The following is a 19144-nucleotide window of genomic DNA, read 5'->3' on the forward strand; positions in this document are numbered from 1 at the left end:
CACCCCAAATAGGAACCCTTTACTGTGGAGCCAAGTGCCTCCCTGCTGCAGAGACCGCCACCAGCTTCCTTCACCCCTCCACAAAACCCTTTCACACCTTTGAGGCTGTTTATCTGGTTTTAGTCACGCACAAACCAGACTCTACAAACCCAGAGTGATGCTCCCATTGCTCGAGGCACCGCTCTCTTCTCATTCCGCCGTCCCAGGGCCCTCTGTGAGCCAGGTCAGGGAGCTCAGGTCCACGTTTCCCCCGCACAGCACGATGCAAACGTGCTCCAGATCCCGGGGGAATGCCTGGAACCGCTCCGAGAGCGCTGCCGCCACTCCCACGCCTGCTGTTGGCTCAATCAGCAGCTTCATCCTTTCCCACACCAGCCGCGTGGCTCGCTGTCGGGATAGAGCAGCTGCGGTCATTCCAGCTGCAAGGATGGGCTGCGGAAGGGGCACTGGGAGAGCAGAGCTTCCGCCAGCCCTTCCCAGCTGGAGATGTGGGTGTTGGACATCCGCGGTGGGGTGAGGGTTGTGCTGCCCTGGGAGCTTATCCATGGGACAGAGCTGGATGAGTGGGAAGAGAATGAAGGGATGGAGGCAGCTGGGAGAAGGGAGCTGGGAGCCTTCACCTTGATTTCCTCCTCTGAGACAGTGAGGACATCATCAACCAAGTCCCTGATGATGGGCCATGTGTTGGGGCCGATGTTGGTTCTCACTGCATCTGCGATGGTCTCCCGTGGGTCAAGGCTGGGGGTCAGCTCCCCTCTCAGCTTGGACTGGTAACAGTCATCTGCGTTGCATGGCTCAGCAGCAAACACCTTCACATCTGGTCTCAGAGCCTGGGGAGAGCAGGAGGAGCCACGTGGCTGAAGCTCTGTCCCTGTTCCCTGTTGTGGGTGCAGGGGGCCATGTTACAGCCATGCAGACCCCAGGGATCTTCACAGGAGGGCGTCTCTAGAGAGAAAAGCTGCTGCCTGTTTTGGGAGCCTGCCCTTCCCGTGGGGACATGCAGCCACCGCTTCCTGGGTGAGCTGTTGCCTACCTTGATGGCAACTGCTATTCCTGCAACCATTCCTCCGCCTCCAACAGGAACCACCACTGCGTTTACCTCGGGTGCCTGTGCAGCATGGAAGAGTGAATGCTTTTAGTTCCTCGTGTACCTCTTTCTGCTGTGCCCCTGCCTGTGAGGAGCAGAGCCAATGCATTCCCTCACCTGCTCCAGCACCTCCAGGGCGATTGTGCCTTGCCCCGCAATCACCGCTGGCTCCTGGTTGGGATGCACCATCACTCCTCCTGTCTCCCGGACCACCCGAGCTGCTGTCTCAGCTCTGGACTAAGGGAAAACACAGATGTCACCTCTCAGTCGGGCAGAGCCATGCCTCTGGCCACTGTCCCCTGTGCTTTACCTCATCGCTGGGCTCGCACAGCACCAGCGTGGCACCGTAGGCACGGATGGCAGCTTGCTTACAGTGTGGGGCAGTGTGGGGCACCACGATGTAGGCAGGAATCCCTGTGTGGTGGAAAGAGGAGGCAAATCCAACAGCCAAAGAGCTGCGAGCAGCCAGTTAGTGCTGCAGGAGCAGGCTGTGCTTTGTCTCACTAGTGTTCAGCAGAGGGACAGCCCTGCTTATCTCCAGCAGTGGCAAAGCTGGATGCCTGGAATTACCTCTTCCCAGGATCCAGCTCTGCCCTTTACGCTGGCTCCATGCCCGGCCGCTCTCCGACCTGGGGCTGAAAGTCGGGATACACGTTACCTTCTGCTTGCGCAGCGCAGGCGAGCGCTTGCCCGTGGTTCCCGCTGCTGTGGGTCACGACAGCGCGGGGCAGCTCCCCTCCGGCGCGCCCGCTGCCCTCCACCAGGCTCCTGACAGCGTTCAGGGCTCCGCGGATCTGCGAGGCCATCACAGCGCCCTGACTTTGGGGTGGGGAACAGCGGAGAGGGAGTCTCTCCATCGCTAGAAACAAGCGGGCGCCCCGAGGCCGGGTGATGGGCGCCCATCACCACCACCACCATCCCCACGCACCTTGAAGGAACCGGTCTTTTGGAAGAGCTCGCACTTAAAGAGCAGCCTCCGGCCGGCCAGGCGGTCCAAGGCGGTGCAGGTGAGCAGCGGCGTGCGGTGCAGCCGCTCCCGCACCCGCCGCTCCGCCGCCCGCACATCGCGCAGCTCCAAGCGGTGCGGCTCCGCCATGGGGCCCTGCGCGCTTGCGCAACCCGCAGCTGTTTGTCCCTGCGCGGCCGCCGTCCCGTCCCGTCCCTCCTCCCCGCCCCGGCGGAGGGAAGATGGCGGACGGGCTGGAGCGGGTCCGCGTCTCGGCCGCCGAGCTGCGGGACATGGTGGCGGCGCAGGCCCGCGCAGCCGGCACCGGTGAGGGCGGGACGGGCGCCGCGGCGGGGCGGGGGCAATGCGCACCGCGGAGCGGGCGGTGGGAGGCGGGAGCCGCCGCTTGGGCCTTACCCCCCCCCCCAACACTCCCCTTCCCCTCAGCGGCACCGGGCCGGGCCCCTCGGCCGCGCACAGGCACCGCGGCCGGTGGAGGCCCCGGGGCGCGGCTTTGCCCCGCGGCTCGGGCGGACCCTGCCCGCTCGGGACCCCCGCGGGGCTGAGGTGCGGTGGTACCGGTTAGTGAGGGGAGGGAGGAGCTGAGGTAGCGCAGCTTGGCTTTAGTGAAGTGTTTAGTTTTGTGGTGGTCTCCGATGAGGTTTGGTGTAAATACAGCTACAAAGAGGAGGAGAGAAACGTTACGAGCTGTGAGCAAGGGGGGGGGGACACATCTTTGACTCCAGCCGTGCCCCGGCTGGCTGGAGGAGGCAGCCCTGCAGAGGCTCCCACAGCAGCAGCAACCACTGCTGAAACGTGGAGCAGCCAAACTGTGCCCAGCACTCACACACACGTGCTCAAATCTCACGTTGGGCTTTGTCCCTTTATTGCCTCGGTGGTGCTTTGAGGCAAAACCTGGTGCGGGATGTGTTTTGAGAGTGAATGAGGCCAAGGATCTGGTCAGCTCTGTTACACTTTCTCATTTGCTGCTCCTGTAAACGTTATAGATCTTAAAAAGATCTATAGATCCTGTAAACCTTATAGATCTGTTCCCTTGAGCCTGCCCTGGGGGTGGTAGGCTTGTTGCCTTTATTTAATAGCTCTCCTTGAATATTTGCCATGATGTTTGTTTGTCCCTGGCTGGTTTGTGGTGGGAATAACGTTCTTCTGTCTGTTTCTCCTCAGAAAACATGAAGGAAGTGAAGGAGCCGAGGCACCGCAAAGACAACAGGCGCCCAGACCTGGAGATCTACAAGCCTGGGCTCTCCCGCCTCAGGAACAAGCTTGTGCCACCAAAGCCTGTGGCCTCGGAGAAGGAGAGGAGCAGAGATGAGGAGAGCAAGGAGGAGACTCCCACTGACAAGGGAGGGGGGGCTCCAGTCATGGAGGATTTCCCTAAAGGCGATGGCCCGAAGCAGAATGGTCCTTTGCAGGAGAATGAAGAGACTAAAGGTGGTCTGCAGAGCCCGGAGACCTTGTCCAAGCAGCCAGCCTCGGATGAGTGGTGTCCCAAAGCCACCAGGAGAACCAAGAAACCAGACCAGCAGATCTACCAGCCTGGGAAACGCCTGCATTCAGCTGCTAAAGAGCCATCCCCACGGTCAGCTGCTGAGGAAGTCACCAGTAAGATGGAGCAGTTGAAGGTTGAGAGGGATGAAGAGACTGAGAAAGGTACCGGAAAAGACAACAGCAGGAAACCCAAATCAAACAAGGAGGATAGAGAGGGGAGCCAGGCGGGGGAAGGAGTGAAAGCCTTAAGGGGAGAAAAAGGAAGACGACTGGAGCGAGGTGACAGGATGAGGAGAGCAAATGAGGAGGGGAAGCTGGGCTGCACCAAGCGGTATTCCCGCTCTGACAAGCGCCGCAGCCGGTACCGCACCTGCAGCACGAGCTCAGCTGGAAGCAACAACAGTGTAGATGGAGCCCCGCTCGTGGATGGGGTGGAGAGGCACCAGCAGCGTGCCAGGGAGAGGCTACGTCCCAGGAAGCAGCTCTCTGCATCCTCCACTGACTCCCTGGATGATGACAGAATCGATGAGGCAGAAGCGTATGGCTCCAGCAGGAATCCAGACAAGAAGAGGCATCCAGAGCAGAGTCGAGCTTCTAGGAGTGAGAGTGAGTGGAGCAGCAACGGCAGGGAAGTGAAGGGATCCTTTCGAGTCACGTTTGACAGCAGGACAATGAGCAGGGATGTCAGCCTGGCAGACACAGAGAAAAAAAAGCCCCTGAAGGCATTTGGGAGTTGCAAAGACTCAGAGGCTCCGGATGCGAGGAGCCAGAGCAGAGAGCCCCAGGGGAGAGGCCGTGGGATCCTGTTCCTGCCTGCCAACACCGACCTCTCTGCCAGCACCACGGGCTCCCCAGAATCCATTCACCCCGGGCCCAGGCTGCTGCTCGGTGGGGCTGGGAGCAAAGGCCCCCGCAGCAGGGGCCGGGGAGGGACCATTCGCAGGCTGTGGGACCCGAATAACCCGGACCAAAAACCCGCCCTGAAAAGCCAGACTGCTCAGCTCCACTTCCTGGACACGGACGATGAAGTGAGCCCCACCTCCTGGGGGGAAGCTCGCCAGGCCCAGACCTCCTACTATAAGTTCCAAAACTCTGACAATCCCTACTATTACCCTCGTGCCTCCGGTCAAGGCCCCCAGTATCCCTATGGTGGGTACTCCCTGCAGTATCCCATGGGTCCAAGCAATGGTGTGTACCCAGGAGCCTACTACCCTGGTTACCCCGGCCAGGCAGGGCAGTACATGTGTGGCCCACTGCCCCCAAGTCCTCTGAGCCCAGAAATGGAGCAGCAGATGAGGAACATGCAGCAGCAGGAGCTGAGCAAACTCCTCCGTGAGGCTGGGAACCAGGAGCAGCAGCTCAGCAACCTGCTTTCCAGAGACCGCATCAGCCCCGAGGGGCTGGAGAAGATGGCCCAGCTGAGGTGTGTAAAGGGAGGTGGGACTGAGTCATTTCCAGAGCTGTTATCCAGGGAATGGTGTCTCCTTTGGGGGTTTGAGATACTGGAGATTTGGCGTCTCAGAGGCTGGGAGATGGGGCATCGCCTTATAAGCTCTTCATGTTCTGGGTCTGTTTGTCATTTGTGGGTATTGGAAGGAAACTGTGGGTGAAGATACCATTTGCCTGGGTTGGGAGCTAATTCTTGTGCTTGGGGAATGCCTTGCCCACGTTGCAGGGATGTGGAGGAGCAGGACAAGCCCCCACCGCAGCTTTTGGGTTCTTTTTGCTCTCGCTGGAGCTGCTCGCTCTCGGTTCCAGTGCTCTCACATGCTTTCTGTATTTGCTGGTGGACTTCTGCTTCCTTCCCCAGCCTCAGTTATCTGTCTGATTTGCATTGTGGCCTTCAGGGGCTTGTGCTTGCAAAGCCTGGTGTGGGATCCTCATGCTGTGTGACAGTGATGGTGCCTTTCAAGTGCTGGTAGTTTTGTTCTTGTCACCACTCGATGCTGTGACATACAGTGGTCCAGAGGGAGCAGCCTGGTGAGAGCAGCTCATGAGAGGGAAGTGCTTTGCTGTCCCTTGGGCACAACTGTAGCAGCTCTTCCTGCTCTTTGCCAGGCCCTAATCCATTCCAATGCATACATACAAGGGAGATGGTCCTTTCAGGTTTACCCTCTTGGAGCAGCAGCTCCCATTTCCCTCTGGGACATATGTGGAAGCATCAATTTGCCGTGGTGTGAGCTGCTGAGCTGCTGCTGTCTGGTGCTTGGTGGCTGAGAAGCTGCTGGTGGCTGCACACGTGTTCCCTGGCAGCTCAGGCCCGGGCAGTTGCTGTTGTATTAACTGCTAGTTGTGTTTCCCTGTAGGGTGGAGATGCTGCAGCTGTATGAAAGGTGCATCCTGATGGATATTGAGTTCTCTGACACCCAGAACGTGGACCAGCTGCTGTGGAAGAATGCCTTTTACCAAGTGATTGAGAAATTCCGACAGCTCCTCAAGGATCCTCAGGGGGAAAATGCCCAAGAGATTCGGAACAAGCTGCTCCAGCTTCTAGATGAGGTGAGAGGAGAGAAACATCCCCAAACTCCACTAAAGCTTTGAGTGGGATTGGCTGGTGTTGAGAATGGGATGGTGTAACTGGCCAACTAGTGTCCTCAGTCCTGTTCATATCAGTGTGTGCCTGAGGCCATCCTCGGGCAAGGAGGGTGTTCAGGCAGATGGTGGATTCATGTGGGACGTGGAGGTCTGCGTGGATGCTTCTTATAATTCAAATCAGGCTTGGTTTGGTTTATATTAATTAGAAATTGTCTTAACCAAAATGAGATGAATGCCCTGAAGTGGAAATAAACAGAGGTGTTCCTGGAGGTGTTTGTGCCACCTTTATCAAACTTACTTTAAAGTCATAGTGTCAAACTCTGCAGCTCAGTTTACTCTTTGTAGAAAGGCTGATAGATCCAAGAGGAGGTGTTCTATAGGATTAGATGGGTGGGATAGGACTGCTGGAGGGCTTTAGTCCAACCCCCTGCTCAAAGCAGGACTCCTCACACACTAGATCAGGTCAGCCTTGATTTTGTCTTGCTCAGTGTCAAACCTCTGTGGCTGGAAATCCTCCAACCTCCTTGTTCTCTGAAGAGAAACAGCCCAAACCTCAGGGAAGTGGACCTTCCTGCAGGCAGGGGTGAGGTGATGATTTTTTTTGCTCATCATCAAAGATTGTAACATCCAAATATTGTGTGTTTCACAGGGCACTTCTTTTTTTGATGGCCTGCTCCAGAAGCTGCAGGTGTCCTACCAGTTCAAGCTGGAGGACTACATGGATGGGATGGCCATCCGCAGCAAGCCCCTGAGGAAAATGGTAGGTTGGTTTCCTCCTGGAGACTTCTCATCCCGAACGGATGTCACTATGTTTGCAGGGAACCCTTCTCAGCTGCTACAGAACTTGTTGAACCAACTCTGGTGCATTAACATTTCTTAGCTTCCTTTGCAAAGAACTTGGTTTCGTACCAGCTCAGGGCTAATAAAGGGAAAGAAGTGTCCGAAGGTATCCTGGCTTTGCCTTAAGATATTGAAATCCCTCATTTCTGCTCATGGAATGCAGACGAATGAACAAGCAAAGCCACAGTTGTGCTGCCTCCCTGGCACTGGACAGCATTCAGCCCTGAGCTGGGAATGCAGGTGCAAGAGACAGCTGGGAAAGGATATTTTAATCCAGCTTCATTCCCAGAGGGATGTGCTTCTCCAACAGCTGTCCTCCAATTAGTCACAGCCTGAACAACTCCCTTCTGGAGAGAGATGGGATATTGTTGGGAGAGAGGAGGTGTTTAGGGGCTTGGCTTCCCCCTACAAACACTGAACCAGTGCCATGGAGCCTTGTCATTGCATTCTGCTGCCCTTCAGTGTGTCAGGGACCTCCTCTTTGCTCTCTGTGTGCTCCCTGGGGCTGTGCAGCTCCCTCTTGATGTGCCAAACGCTGCTTTGCAGGTGAAGTACGCGCTGATCAGTGCTCAGAGGTGTATGATTTGCCAAGGGGACATCTGCAGATACAGGGAACAAGCAAACGACACCGCCAACTACGGGAAGGCGCGCAGGTACCGTGCTCCTCACCGGGGCTGTCTTCCTCTCTCTGCAGGGGATGGATCTCCTCTCATGCTTGAATTTGCCTTTAGCCAAAGAAGTCTTTCTGCTCTCTCTATTATTGCAGCCCTGTGAAGCTGAAAGGTGCAGCCTAGACTGTTTTGCTGTCCCAAAGAGTCATCCTCCAGCCATCTAGCATGGAAGTTTTTCCTGTGCTTGATGCTACAGCAGGGAGGGTTGATGCTGTTGGGGCTGGCAGAATGGCTGTTGTGTTTTCTGGTAGCTTTGCAGCTAGGAGACATTCCCGTATGTGTCCATATGTTCTGACTGATTCAGGAGTTTCTGGCACTTGTTGCTTTCTGTCACTCTGCTTTTTCTGATGTTTCTTCTGAGGCTAAAACTGGGTGGGAGGGACCATGAAGACACAAGTGAGCCCAGCATGGGGGATGGAGCACTGAAGTCTGTGGAGGTTTGGAGAACAGGGCAGGGAAAGCTGCTCATCTTGGGATCTGTGGGCGTTGTGGAGTATGCTGATGTCTCAGGGAAGCTGGAGGGAATGTAGCAGGTTCATGATGTGTCTGAACAGTGTTGCTAGATCACTGTGGCATGGTATAAGCTGGAGAGTGGATAATAGAGGGGAAAATAGAGAATGGAGGCATGAATGGACTGCCACCGAATGGATGCCTCTTCTCTTGGGATGGTTAAGCATCTAGAAAATATGGGGGACAAGCTAAGGGACTTGGAGGGTTTGGTCTCAGCTGCCATGGAGCTAAAAAGGGATCTGAAAGAGAAATATTCCCTGAATACTCTGGTCTCTGTGCCTGAGGGGGCAGCATTTGCTGAAGATGCTCATGTTCAGGCTGAGCCAAGCACAGTATCTGCCCCTTCAGCAGCTCTATCTGCCCCTCTCTTGTCCTGGTCCCCATCTGCCCCCCCAGGCCAGGCACGGGCTCGCTGCCTGTGCACTCTCTTGCAGGCAGAGGGCACTTGTGCAAAGGGCTTGTTCCCTGCGGGGCTGCCAGCGAGGGGAATTCTGCACCCTGAGCAGCAAGGAAGGCAGCCTGGTGTCCTGGCAGTAAACCTTCCTCTTTGGTTCTTCCCTCTTTAGCTGGTACCTGAAGGCTCAGCAGATTGCTCCCAAGAACGGCCGCCCGTACAACCAGCTGGCACTGCTGGCCATCTACACGGTGAGATGCTCATCCCAGGGGACAGGGAGAGCCCCTGGGGTGGCTGTGGGATTCCAGCTGGGGGAGGAAGGTATCGGATAGGGCAGCGCTCCCAGATGGTTTCTTTTAAACAGAAGAAAGCTGCTGGCAGGATGTGCGCTGTGGGTTCCAGCTGCTGTGGCCTCGGGCAGCTTTTTAGATACACACCACTCCCTCAGGCTATTGGCATTTTGGGGACTGTTCTGTGGGCTTTCAGAGTGCAGATGTTTGAAAAGTGGGTTGTGTTTCAAGTTTTGCATGGGATTTTTGTGCCCGAGGCCATGCTGTCATGAGGATGCTCTTTCTGTTTGCTGTGTTTTCATTGAATCTGTGGGCACTAGGTCTGAGCAACATCTACACAGGAATTTCTTAGGCTTCATTGCTGGCTACTGCAGCCATGCAGGAAAACTTACTTCAAGGAGGGTGTGACAGCAGATAATGGAAGCATCAGGCTGGGACATGGGCTGGCAGGAGGCTGGCAAACCCTCCAGTCTTCCTGGCCCTCTGCTCTTTGTAAAACTCACGTGGAGTCGTTTCCATATTCACAGTAATGTTATTTCCTGGCCTATCAGGAATTCAGTATTTATACCTTTGCCCTTTACCACGACAGCTAGTGAGAGACCACCAGACTCTGGGTTGATGGTTGCTGTAGAAACCTCGGGGCTGTGATATCACCTGCACTCCCTAACCCTGGCAAAGGACTTGTTCCTTGTGCTGGTAGCTGTGAATGTGGATAGAGAGCTCAAGATCCTGCTTGTCATCGTGTTTGTTGGTGTGTCTGTCTGCCCCAGGCAGCACTGAGTGGCAGCTCTGAGTCTGGTTGTGTTTTTGCAGAGGAGAAAGCTGGATGCTGTCTACTACTACATGCGCAGCCTGGCTGCGAGCAACCCCATCCTGACAGCCAAGGAGAGCCTCATGAGCCTGTTTGAAGAGACCAAGCGTAAGGTGAGGCTCAGAGCTGGGCTCTGGGGTGCTGCAGCTGCCCATGCAACTGCCCTGTGCTGGAGAGCTGTGAGCCAGAGAGAGAAAAGTGATGGTGTCCTCCTGCCTCTCCTCACGCTGATTTGGGGTTGTTTGGACAGCTGAATCTCATGTTTCTGGGTCACAAGCTATAAACCAGCCAAGCTCAGCAAGGGATGTAGGTTGCTGTGGTTTGTGGCATGGATTTGACATGCAGCATGATCGTTGCCTTATCCCATAGGTGCCCCACACTTATGGGGCTCAGCAAAAGAGGCTGCAGTGCCTTTGTGCCCTAGAGGGTCACCTGAGTCAAAGATACAGCGTGGTGGCTGTTAACTCCTAGGGCTGGGCACAGCTTTTCTTGTCCTGGGGCAGTTGGAGTTGAAAACCTCTCACCTGCACTGTCCCATAGAGTCAGAAACCAAATTCTGGACCTGTCAGTGAGTTGCTGTGGTTCTGAAGCAGGGGGAAGGGCTAATTTTCCATGTAAATGATAGACTTTTCCTGCCCTTTTGATCCCTGGGTGATGTGAGTCTGTTCTGCCTGCCCAGGCTGAGCAGATGGAGCAGAGGAAACATCAGGTGCTGGATGTGAGCCCCAGCCGGCGGGGAAAGGGCAAGAAGTCCACCCTGAGACAAGTTGGAGATGATGCCACACGGCTGGAGATCTGGATCCATCCTTCCCACCCCCGCTGCTCCCAGGGCAACGAATCCGGCCGGGATTCTGAGCAGGACAATGGTCTTGGGAACCTCAGCCCCAGCGACGTGAGTACTGCAGGAGGCAGCAGTTGGCTTTGCTGTCATGTGTTTGGAATGCAGTGGAATGACACTGGATCTGTTTTGCTTTCCTGTTGCTAAATTTTCCAGTGTTTTGGCTTCCCCTCTGGGAGCTGTGCCTGGGTCAGGCTGAGGAGCTGGTGACCTCGTGCCTCTCATGTTTAAGGCATGTTGTTACCATCCATTTCTTGGCAGTGTTGTGTTGGCGTGGCTGATATGGAATAGGAGAAGCACAAACAGAAGATGCTGTGAAATGCCTCTCCTCTGAAGGCTTTAACTTGGGTGAGGTTGCTGCTGGGAGATGAGGTCAGATGCTGAAGACCGGGGTTAAGAGGGACCCTCTGAGTTCTGGGGCTTCTTCTGGAAGTGGGTCACTTGTCCCAGTGCCAAATGATCAGATGTTTGCACTGGGAATGTGAAGACCATGGCTTTAATTTCCAGTGTAGGTGTTATATTTGCATTACTACTTCTGCTGAGAGGCCAGAGTGGTGCCTTTGTTTTGCAAGAATGAGGAAAGAAGGGACTGAGGGTATCTCTCAGCCTCTTGGAGCTGGGTACCTTGCAAGGGGAGCCCGGGTGAACTCTATTTGTCAGGCACAGGAATGCAGGCGAAGGCAGCGGTGGTTGGGAGCTCATCCTCTAGGAATCCTTGCACTGCTTTGGCACATGCCTCTTGCAGGAGAACTTGCCAGGGAGCTCTGGGCTGCCTGTCCTAAAATGGCTGTTGAGGATGGGAGTTTAGCAGCACTGGGAAGACCTTCTCTGCATTCTCCAGGGCCTGGAGCTCCTCCGATGCAGCCACACTGCAAGAACTAGTTTGTGACTTCAGCTGGGTGGAACTGGGGTGAAGCCTTGGAGCTCTGAGAGATAAGCTCTGGCACGTTGCTGCAGCATATTTAAGATGTTACTGCCCTTGGTTGTTTTCCCTCTCCTTCTGGAAACCTTTGCTTCCTCAAATCACTGAAAAGAACATGCCAAGCTTTAGCCTCTCCATAAATCATTGATGAAGATGCTTTGGCATGAGATGCTGCGAGTGTTTTTGAGGCACTGGGGGTTTCTCTTTCTCCCATGTGAGGCAGCGTAGCACTAGCAAAGCAGAAGGCTGTGGTGTCTTGTCCACAGCGCTGTTTGCTAGAGCTTGCCCTTGGTTTGTTCTGAAGTGCAGGTTGCTGGCAATGCCTGCACAGATTGTGTGTCTCATTACTACCATTAGTCTTGATTTCTTCATCTCTGAAACATTGGCTTATGGAAAGCACGAGCTTTCTGATCATGGAGAGGCTGCACAATCAGAAATACAATGGCACAAGGGCAGAGGGAGCTGAGGGCCCAGGTCTGGGCAGTGCTGGTTTTGGCAGCCAAGGTGTTTGTACTTCGCTGTGGTGCAGTGCTGCTCTTGTGTTGGCACAACTGCTGATGGAGCCGTGCCGTGGCCACGTCACCGAAGTGGTGTGGATGGGAAATAACCAGGTGAAAAGGAAACTTAAACCTGTGTCAGTGACAGTGTGGGCTGGGTGAAGGCAGCAGCTCTTCGGGAAGCTCTGGACTCCTCCATCCCTGAAGCTACAGCCTCTTACCCTCCTCCTCGCTGCATCTCTCGGTGGTTCCAGCTCCCTGTCTGGGAAGGAGCGACTCGGTCCGTGCGTTGCCGCTGTGTGGCACTGTTTGGCTTCGGAAGGGCCCTGCCTGCGCCAGGGGCAGGCTGCAGCCCTCGTCTGGCAGCACCAGCACCTCTGCCCCACATCCCGCAGCCGGGCGGAAGGGAACAGCTCTTCTCCCAGGGGATGTGTGCCAGCGCTGACGTGTCGTTTGGGGGAAATGAGGCTAAATGTGTCATCGCCTCCCTGGTCCCTTCCTTGCCAGCTTTAGCCCTCGGAAAGGCTGAGGCAAGCCGTGTGTGTACTGAGTGTGCTCTGCAGGTAGCTCCAGGCATCAGAAGCAGATAAGCACTGCAATATAGACCCTCACAGCTCTGGATGTGTACTGGGCCGAAGTGTGGGAGAGAGGCTCCTCGCCCCCTTCAGACAGAGGCTGCTGCTTCAAGTGACTGGTGGTTTCACTGTGGAGATGCTGGCTGCTTCGTAGGTGACAAGAGGTTGATCTGGGATGTTTTCTGTCCTCGTTGTGCAGGTGGTTAGGTGCCAGTCCTATGATGTGGCACACTTGGCAGGGAGATGCTGAGCAGCTACTCTCCCAGGAGCTGCTGATATGCGCATTGTCCCCGTCAGTGAGCACAGAGTGTGCTCAGCACATGCTCGTGCGTCTCCTCTCACTGCTGACTTGGTTTTTCCTTCTGCAGCCCTGTACAAAGACACAAACATCATTATTTCAGGGTTAGTAAGTGAATGGAGTTAGTAAAGCATGATGGCAAGCCTGCAGAAGGCCAGCTCACCCTGCAGCCCTTGCTGTGACAAGGGAAGGTGGTGTGCAGAGCTGGCAGCTTGCTTTGCACTGCGTGTTGAGGCAGAGGCTTGGTATAGCTGCTGCTTTCACAGTTTGCTATGTTGTCTGTTCTAGGAGGATGCAGAGCTGGAAGAACATAGCATCTGTCCACACTGAAGGGTGTTCATCTCCATTTGGCCCCTTCCTCAGTAACTGGATTGGGCTCTGCTGGCTGGAGGGCATGGGGTGGTTTGAAAGCAAGCTGAAGAAGTGCTTGGGTTGCAGCCTGGCTGGTTTGTGCTCAGGGTTTTGCCTGTTACGCCTGCAGCCTTTGGGGGTTTCATTCTGTGCATGGCTCTTCTCTGTGGTCTCTTGTACATTGCCTGTTTTTGGGTGTTTGGTGGCAGCAGAGCCCAGGCTGACTGTGCTTACTGCTTACCTGGTAACTTCAGGTCACTTCAGGTGGGATTCCAATCAGAAGTGCAGAAAAAGAGGCTGAACCAGTGAGTAGTTGTAGTGCTTTTCAATGAGACAGCAAAGGGAGCTGAAGACCTGAATCTCTGCTATTTCTGCTCTGCCACTGATTCCATTTGTTGTGGGTCTGTATTAATCTTAAATCCGATCATACCACTTGCAGCCTACTGCACAGACTGTGCATTGGGAAAGAAAACAGGGCAAGTGTGCTGTCAGCCTCTTGAGAAAGTGTTAATATTACACCGAGCTTGAGATTTTAATCACTCCAGTCAGGAAATGCTGAGTTAAGGTTCCCACAGTTGCTATTGCTGCCTGTGCTCTGCAGTAGATGCTTCCTTGCGTTACCACGCAGCCTGCATGCACTAACACAGATTGCTCCATAGCTGCAGCTAAGCTTAGGGAAGAGAAGTTTTCCCTTGGCAAGACAGTAATTGAATAGTACTTCTCTCCAGATGTCTGAATACTTCAACATCATTAAGGAATTAAGTCTCCTGGCCTCTTTGCGAGAGGTCAGCCTTGTAGAGCCATCAAAAGTTTGGTAGGGCCACCCAAAAAGCTCTTGGGAAAACTAAGGCCAGAGTCAAGATCTGCTGTCTCAGCCCTGAGTGTTTCCTGCAAGAACCTTCCTGTTCCCCCCAGCCTGCTGGTTAGGGATGGAGGTGTTGCCTTTGCTGTGCCCATGGAGCAACAACCCCTTTGCAGCAGCAGAGAAATTGGGGTGGAATCGTTAGCTCTGAAGTTCAGTGGGTTTTAACTTCCATTTCTTTACACAGGCTTTCTTCTCAGCAGCAGGGAGTAGGGACAGTGCACCAGGGTTCAGCAGTAAATGCCACCAGGAGATCTCCAAGGAAAAGGAGGCCAAAGTTCTATCAGTACACCGAATAGAGAGGGTTTCTTCTTGTTACCTGCTGTATTCATCTCACATCTGACATGTACAGGTGTCACTCCGAGGTTGTGAGAACTGTCAGGATTCAGTTAACTGGGAGCTTCACAGAATCACACACAGGAGTGGGAGTGACCTGTGTTCAGAGTTTGGTGGCCTCGATGTCACTGCCTCTGGTCCCAAGGAGCATCTGGTCTGTTGAGAAGCTGTTGTGGTGCGAGCTGGGCGTCTGCATGTACAGCACAGAGGCACCCCTGCTTACTGAGAGGGGCTCCCTTTGCTCTCACCTTGTAACTCTTCCATCACACATGACTAGAAATAAGTAAGCAGAAATGATGTAATGCTGTAATTGCAGTTGTTCTTCCATATGGATGCATGGATAAGAAGCTGCTTGGGGAGCTCCTTGTTTCTGGGGTGTCTGCCCCTAAGTCTGCTGCCAGGATTTGGGGAGTATATGCCAGTGTGGCTGGGTGGTTTTTCTTTTCTCTTCCATTAAGCCTCTTGGGAATAATCCCTGCTGAATGAAGTACAGGGCTCCCTCATTTGTTCCCTCCGTGGTGTCAGTGGGCAGACAGGTCCTTTTCCAGACCAGAGGCTCCTAAAAGAGGAGCCCAAGCACCTGGGGCTGTGCCTCTGGTTTAGATGCACAGCGTGAAAGCGCAGACTGGTGGTGGGATACACACCAGGTCTTACAGCAGGACCTTGGGCCAGGCTGCTCTTGGTCGCAGGAGGGTGGCTTGTGTTGGGTGAGGAAGTTTGTCTCCTCTGCAGTCAGGTGCCCTCTGGTATTTGATGTGAGTGAGCTCTGTCTGTGGTCTCTTGCGTTCTGGTCTGCCCCTGCTGTCAAGGGACGGCACTGCCTCCCCTCCAGCGCGCTGCTTGTGTTTCATCCCCACCTCTGCAGTGCTGAGAGCCTCTGCTCAGCCTCCCCTGCGGCATGCAGACAAGCAGGGAAGCTCTCCGGGGTGGGAATACCAGCTTTACCTTCCTTATTTCTGCCCTTTATCCACCACCCACATGAAAAAGCAGCAAAGAGGTGTTACATCCTTAACCTTTGTGCCTGAAGCAGGACTTGAGAGCGAGAAACCTGGAGTTCCCTCTGCCCTGCCCAGGCAGCCTCCTTTCCTCACCCCCCCGCTTCAAGCTTGCAGGAAGCTGTTGAGTTTGGTTACTCATTTGTGGAGGTCAGGACTAGGTCTGGGGTTGTTTTTCCCTGTGTGTTTAGGAAACAGTTTACAAACTGCTTTGAGCACGGGGGAGCTGGTGGCGTGCGAAAGAGGCTTCTTCACTGCTGGACTCACAGTAATTCTCTGCCCTGCTTCTTTTTCTGTCATCTCTTTCTTGGCTGGCAGCATGAGTATTTCGGAGTGCCTTCCCCAGCCTGCAACCCTTCTGCTTCCTAATACGACCTCGGTCACCTAACCACCTTGGGGCTTTATTTGTACTCGAGCCGTTCTGTTGCGCGTGGTGAGGTTGGTTTCTTTCCCCTCGCACGGAGCAGACTTCTCTGCGGAGGAAGTAAAAGAGTGCCAGGCTGCAGTTGAAACTGGTTAAACACTAAAACCACACTCCAAGCCTCTCCGGGTTTGAGACGTGACATTCAGCCATGCAGCTTAGCACTGGCTTTTTTTCTGCCCGCTGGTTGTGCACCCTCCTTGCTTGCACTTTGGGTTTTCTTTATAAACTCTGTTTTCTACTGTAAAATGCTGATAAAAACCTTCTCAGCTGCAGGTTCTGTGTTGATAATTCAACCAGAAATGCTGCTGCACCTTGCCTGGGCTTGTGATCTTCCGTGGATGCTCAGTGCTGCTCCACTAAAGCTCCTGGAGCTCAGCAGAGCTCGCAGAGCCTGGTTATTGATTTAAGCCTGTGCATGCATGTTGTGGAGAACCCACATGTTGCTTTCCAGCACAACTTGACCTCTTGTCACTACCCAGAAAGTGAAGGCTGAGCTATTGGTAAGAGTTTCCAGAAGTTGGTGTTGGTCTAAAAAAGAAAGGGGAGGAAAAAAAAAAATAAGCTTGTGTTAGTGGTTTGATTTAACTGTGAAGAACAAGGCAGGGACTGATGTTACTTGCATGGGAGAGACACCAACATGTTCTCCTTCCGGTAACAGGCATCTGGTGCTAATGTGTGTAGAAGTATGGTGGTGGATCAGAGGTGGGAGCACTATGAGGACATCAATGAGTTATGCCTCTGTGAGGAGCTCTGCTCTAACCCAGCGCCCAGAGAGGCTGCGGTGAGGGGAAGGAGACTTCAAGTTCCAACAAGCTTCTCATACCCTAAACCCAAGTACAATCATCCAGAAACCGCCTTTCCCTGTCAGTCACTCTTTCCTCATTTCCTCTCCTGCTGGTGCTGATCAGGCAGGGATTTGTGTGTAACCAAACCCCCCTCCTGCTGCTGCACATCAGCCCTTTCTCGTGGCAGCGGGTTTGATGATCCATGCGCTGCAGAGCAGGGTTGGGAAGGGAGGGTTTGCACTTCAGACAAGGATACTGCCAGCATCTGGTAAAGGAAGTCTAATGCCTAATGGGAGGGTTGGGAAGTTTCCCAGAGCAGGGTGAAGGATGTAGACAGTGATTTCTCTTGAGCTGCCTTTTTTTTGTTGTTAGTCTAACCTTGAGCTTTGTCTGAAGTTGGCCCAAGCCAACTTTTCCTGCTGTCTGTTGTATGCTTTTCTTGGGATGGGCACCACATATTCCACAGCCAAACCTCTTAATTCTGCCATGGGGAATGTTTGTTTCTCTCCAATGTTGAATGAGCCATTTCCAGGCTTCGTAGCCACTGTGGAGGTGGGTATTAGGAAAGAAACTTCCTTCCGGAGGATCAGGGAGTGGAACCTGCTGGAATTTGTGTCATTTCCTCTGTCCTTGGCTCTACTCTTCCTCCCCAGCAGATTTCACTGCTGTATAACTCACAGTGGAGAGGGAGATGCCTTCATGGCATCCCTCCCTGTTGGTGAGCGTGGCTGGGAGAGCGGGAGCGTGAAGCTCGCGTGATACGATGCTGTCATCCTTCTGGAAGGCTCTGTCTCTGCTCAGCCTGTTGTCCAAATGTCTTCTCTGTTGGCCTAACTCCATCCTAAGCCTTTCAGGGTTCTTCAGTCTTCACCCTTCTTGATTTGTCACATTATCTCCTTCCTTTGTGCTTTAACCCCATAAATAATCTGTTCCAGTGTAGAATCTACTCAGAGCAACACCCAGAGCTACGCCACCAGGAGATGTCTTCTGACCAGAACTGATCGCACATTTCTTGGTGTCAATCTCCTGTCACAGGAAGGGGACGCTGTTTACTGCTGGCAAACAGTATGTGTTTGAGTATAAGCTGCTTTTTGCTGGTTGGGGCTGCTTCAGTGCACAGCATGTGACCTCCCCGTTACCTGCTGGACAAAGAACAGCTCTGCCTGGGTCATCTTCCTTTCAGTGCTTAACTAGATCCAGCCTTGAAGAGCTGAGCTTGTATCCTAAATGACCTGCAGCACCAGAGCCAATTTGTGAAGAGTTTTGTGTTGAAAGTGAACTTGATATCTCAGCTGAGGACTCGCTGGCGTGTTTGTAGAGATTCATGGAGTTTATCGCCAGCAGGGACCATTAGATCATCCAGTCTGATCTCTTGTATATCACAGGTCCTTAAATTTCACCCTGCTACTCCTATATGAAGCCAAATAACTTAAGTTTGGCTAAGGTAAAACTTCCAGAAAGACATCCAGTCTTGAGAATCCACCCTTTTCCTGGGGAGTTTGTTCCAGTGATAACTGCACTGGTTCTGAAACACTTACACCTTAGGCACAGAGTGAATGTTTCCAGTTTGCTCTTGTGTTTTGCTATTCCACGAACGCAAAGAGCCCTTAAGTACCATGGAGGCACTTTGCACCCTGCAATCAAATCCTTTTTGATACACTAAACAGATTGAGCTGTTGAATCATTTTTAGCCTTTAAATCGCTTTTATGGCTGGTTTTTGGCCCCTTCCCAATTTTTCAGCATCCTTTTCAAAAGAAGGGCACTAGAACTGCATGCTTCAGTATCAGCCTCACCAGGGCTGTGTATAGCTGTAAACGTGCAGTCCAGTGCCTCCTCTCTGCTTCTGCATCCAGGGGATGAGTTAACCCTTTTCACTGGACATTCCATTGGGAATCAAGCCATTGATGATTAAAAGTCACTAGTGTGGCTCTAGCAACCTCTTCCATGCAGTTTAGTGAGGGTCCCTGAAGCTCGCTGCTTTTTAAGAGGTCAAACAGGTTTTAATCTATTTAATGGTAATATTTTTGTCAATATATCTAAAGGGGGCTACAAGGACGCTGGAGAGGGGCTCTTCATCATGGACTGTAGCAGTAGGACAAGGGGTGATGGGATCAGCTTAACCAGGGGAAGTTCAGGCTGGATCTAAGGCAGAAGCTCTTCCCTATGAGGGTGCTGAGGCGCTGGCACAGGGTGCCCAGAGAAGCTGTGGCTGCCCCATCCCTGGCAGTGTTCAAGGCCAGGTTGGACACAGGGGCTTGGAGCAACCTGCTCTAGTGGAAGGTGTCCCTGCCCGTGGCAGGGGTTGGAACTTGGATGATCTTGAGGTCCTTTCCAACCCAAACCATTCTGTGAGTCTATGAATGTTGCATATTAGTAATTCATAGAAACCAGACTTAGATACAGGTTTGGTTGGGAAGGAAATAACATGCATCTAAATAGTCTATTTGACCTGTTTGCCTTAAACTGAAAGTTCTGCTGGTAAGTTCGTTATTAAACAACGTTGACTTTATTTCTAGGGGAGATGTTTGCTTTGGAGGCAGTGAAGTTACCACAGCTTGAGCTTTACGTGACTAAAGTGGACAATTCTCTTGCCTATCTTTCTCATCTCACCTGCTCCCTGCAGGGATGAAGGGAAAAATCCAAAGCTCGTTGGTGTTGCTGAGGGGG

The 19144-nt window shown here is 53.4% G+C and overlaps 2 protein-coding genes across 14 annotated transcripts in view; one reads left to right on the top strand and one right to left on the bottom strand.

Annotated features, from left to right (window-relative positions):
* Window positions 1-98: 98 nt before the first annotated feature.
* On the bottom strand, window positions 99-2202 carry SRR (serine racemase). Of its 8 annotated transcripts, none has more exons than XM_030472947.1 (7): window positions 2016-2202; window positions 1746-1906; window positions 1398-1501; window positions 1205-1324; window positions 1034-1108; window positions 621-830; window positions 99-387 (listed from the first exon to the last, which is right to left on the bottom strand). In XM_030472947.1, exons 1-7 carry the CDS (start codon window positions 2150-2152, stop codon window positions 190-192), a joined length of 1005 nt encoding a protein of 334 aa, XP_030328807.1. In that variant the 5' UTR covers window positions 2153-2202; the 3' UTR covers window positions 99-189. The 8 variants fall into 8 exon arrangements, with proteins under 8 accessions (XP_030328807.1, XP_030328806.1, XP_030328801.1 ...); XM_030472946.1 differs by having other exon boundaries at window positions 1746-1881; window positions 2016-2197; XM_030472941.1 differs by having other exon boundaries at window positions 621-878; window positions 1746-1881; window positions 2016-2187.
* SMG6 (SMG6 nonsense mediated mRNA decay factor) overlaps window positions 1972-19144 on the top strand; it is a 107814-nt gene continuing 90641 nt past the window's right edge. For 5 of the 6 annotated variants that reach the window (XM_030472921.1, XM_030472922.1, XM_030472925.1 and 2 more), the window contains exons 1-8: window positions 2258-2360; window positions 3219-4965; window positions 5849-6041; window positions 6727-6837; window positions 7464-7570; window positions 8665-8743; window positions 9596-9706; window positions 10273-10485. In XM_030472921.1, coding sequence (XP_030328781.1) covers window positions 2276-2360; window positions 3219-4965; window positions 5849-6041; window positions 6727-6837; window positions 7464-7570; window positions 8665-8743; window positions 9596-9706; window positions 10273-10485 — 2646 coding nt within the window. In that variant the 5' untranslated portion in view covers window positions 2258-2275. Of the gene's footprint in view, window positions 2095-2257; window positions 2361-3218; window positions 4966-5848; window positions 6042-6726; window positions 6838-7463; window positions 7571-8664; window positions 8744-9595; window positions 9707-10272; window positions 10486-19144 lie in introns of those variants that run through there. The other variant, XM_030472923.1, reaches the window with a different exon arrangement.

The sequence above is a fragment of the Strigops habroptila genome (assembly GCF_004027225.2).
Source record: "Strigops habroptila isolate Jane chromosome 13 unlocalized genomic scaffold, bStrHab1.2.pri S16, whole genome shotgun sequence".
NCBI classification, from domain to species: Eukaryota; Metazoa; Chordata; class Aves; order Psittaciformes; family Psittacidae; genus Strigops; species Strigops habroptila.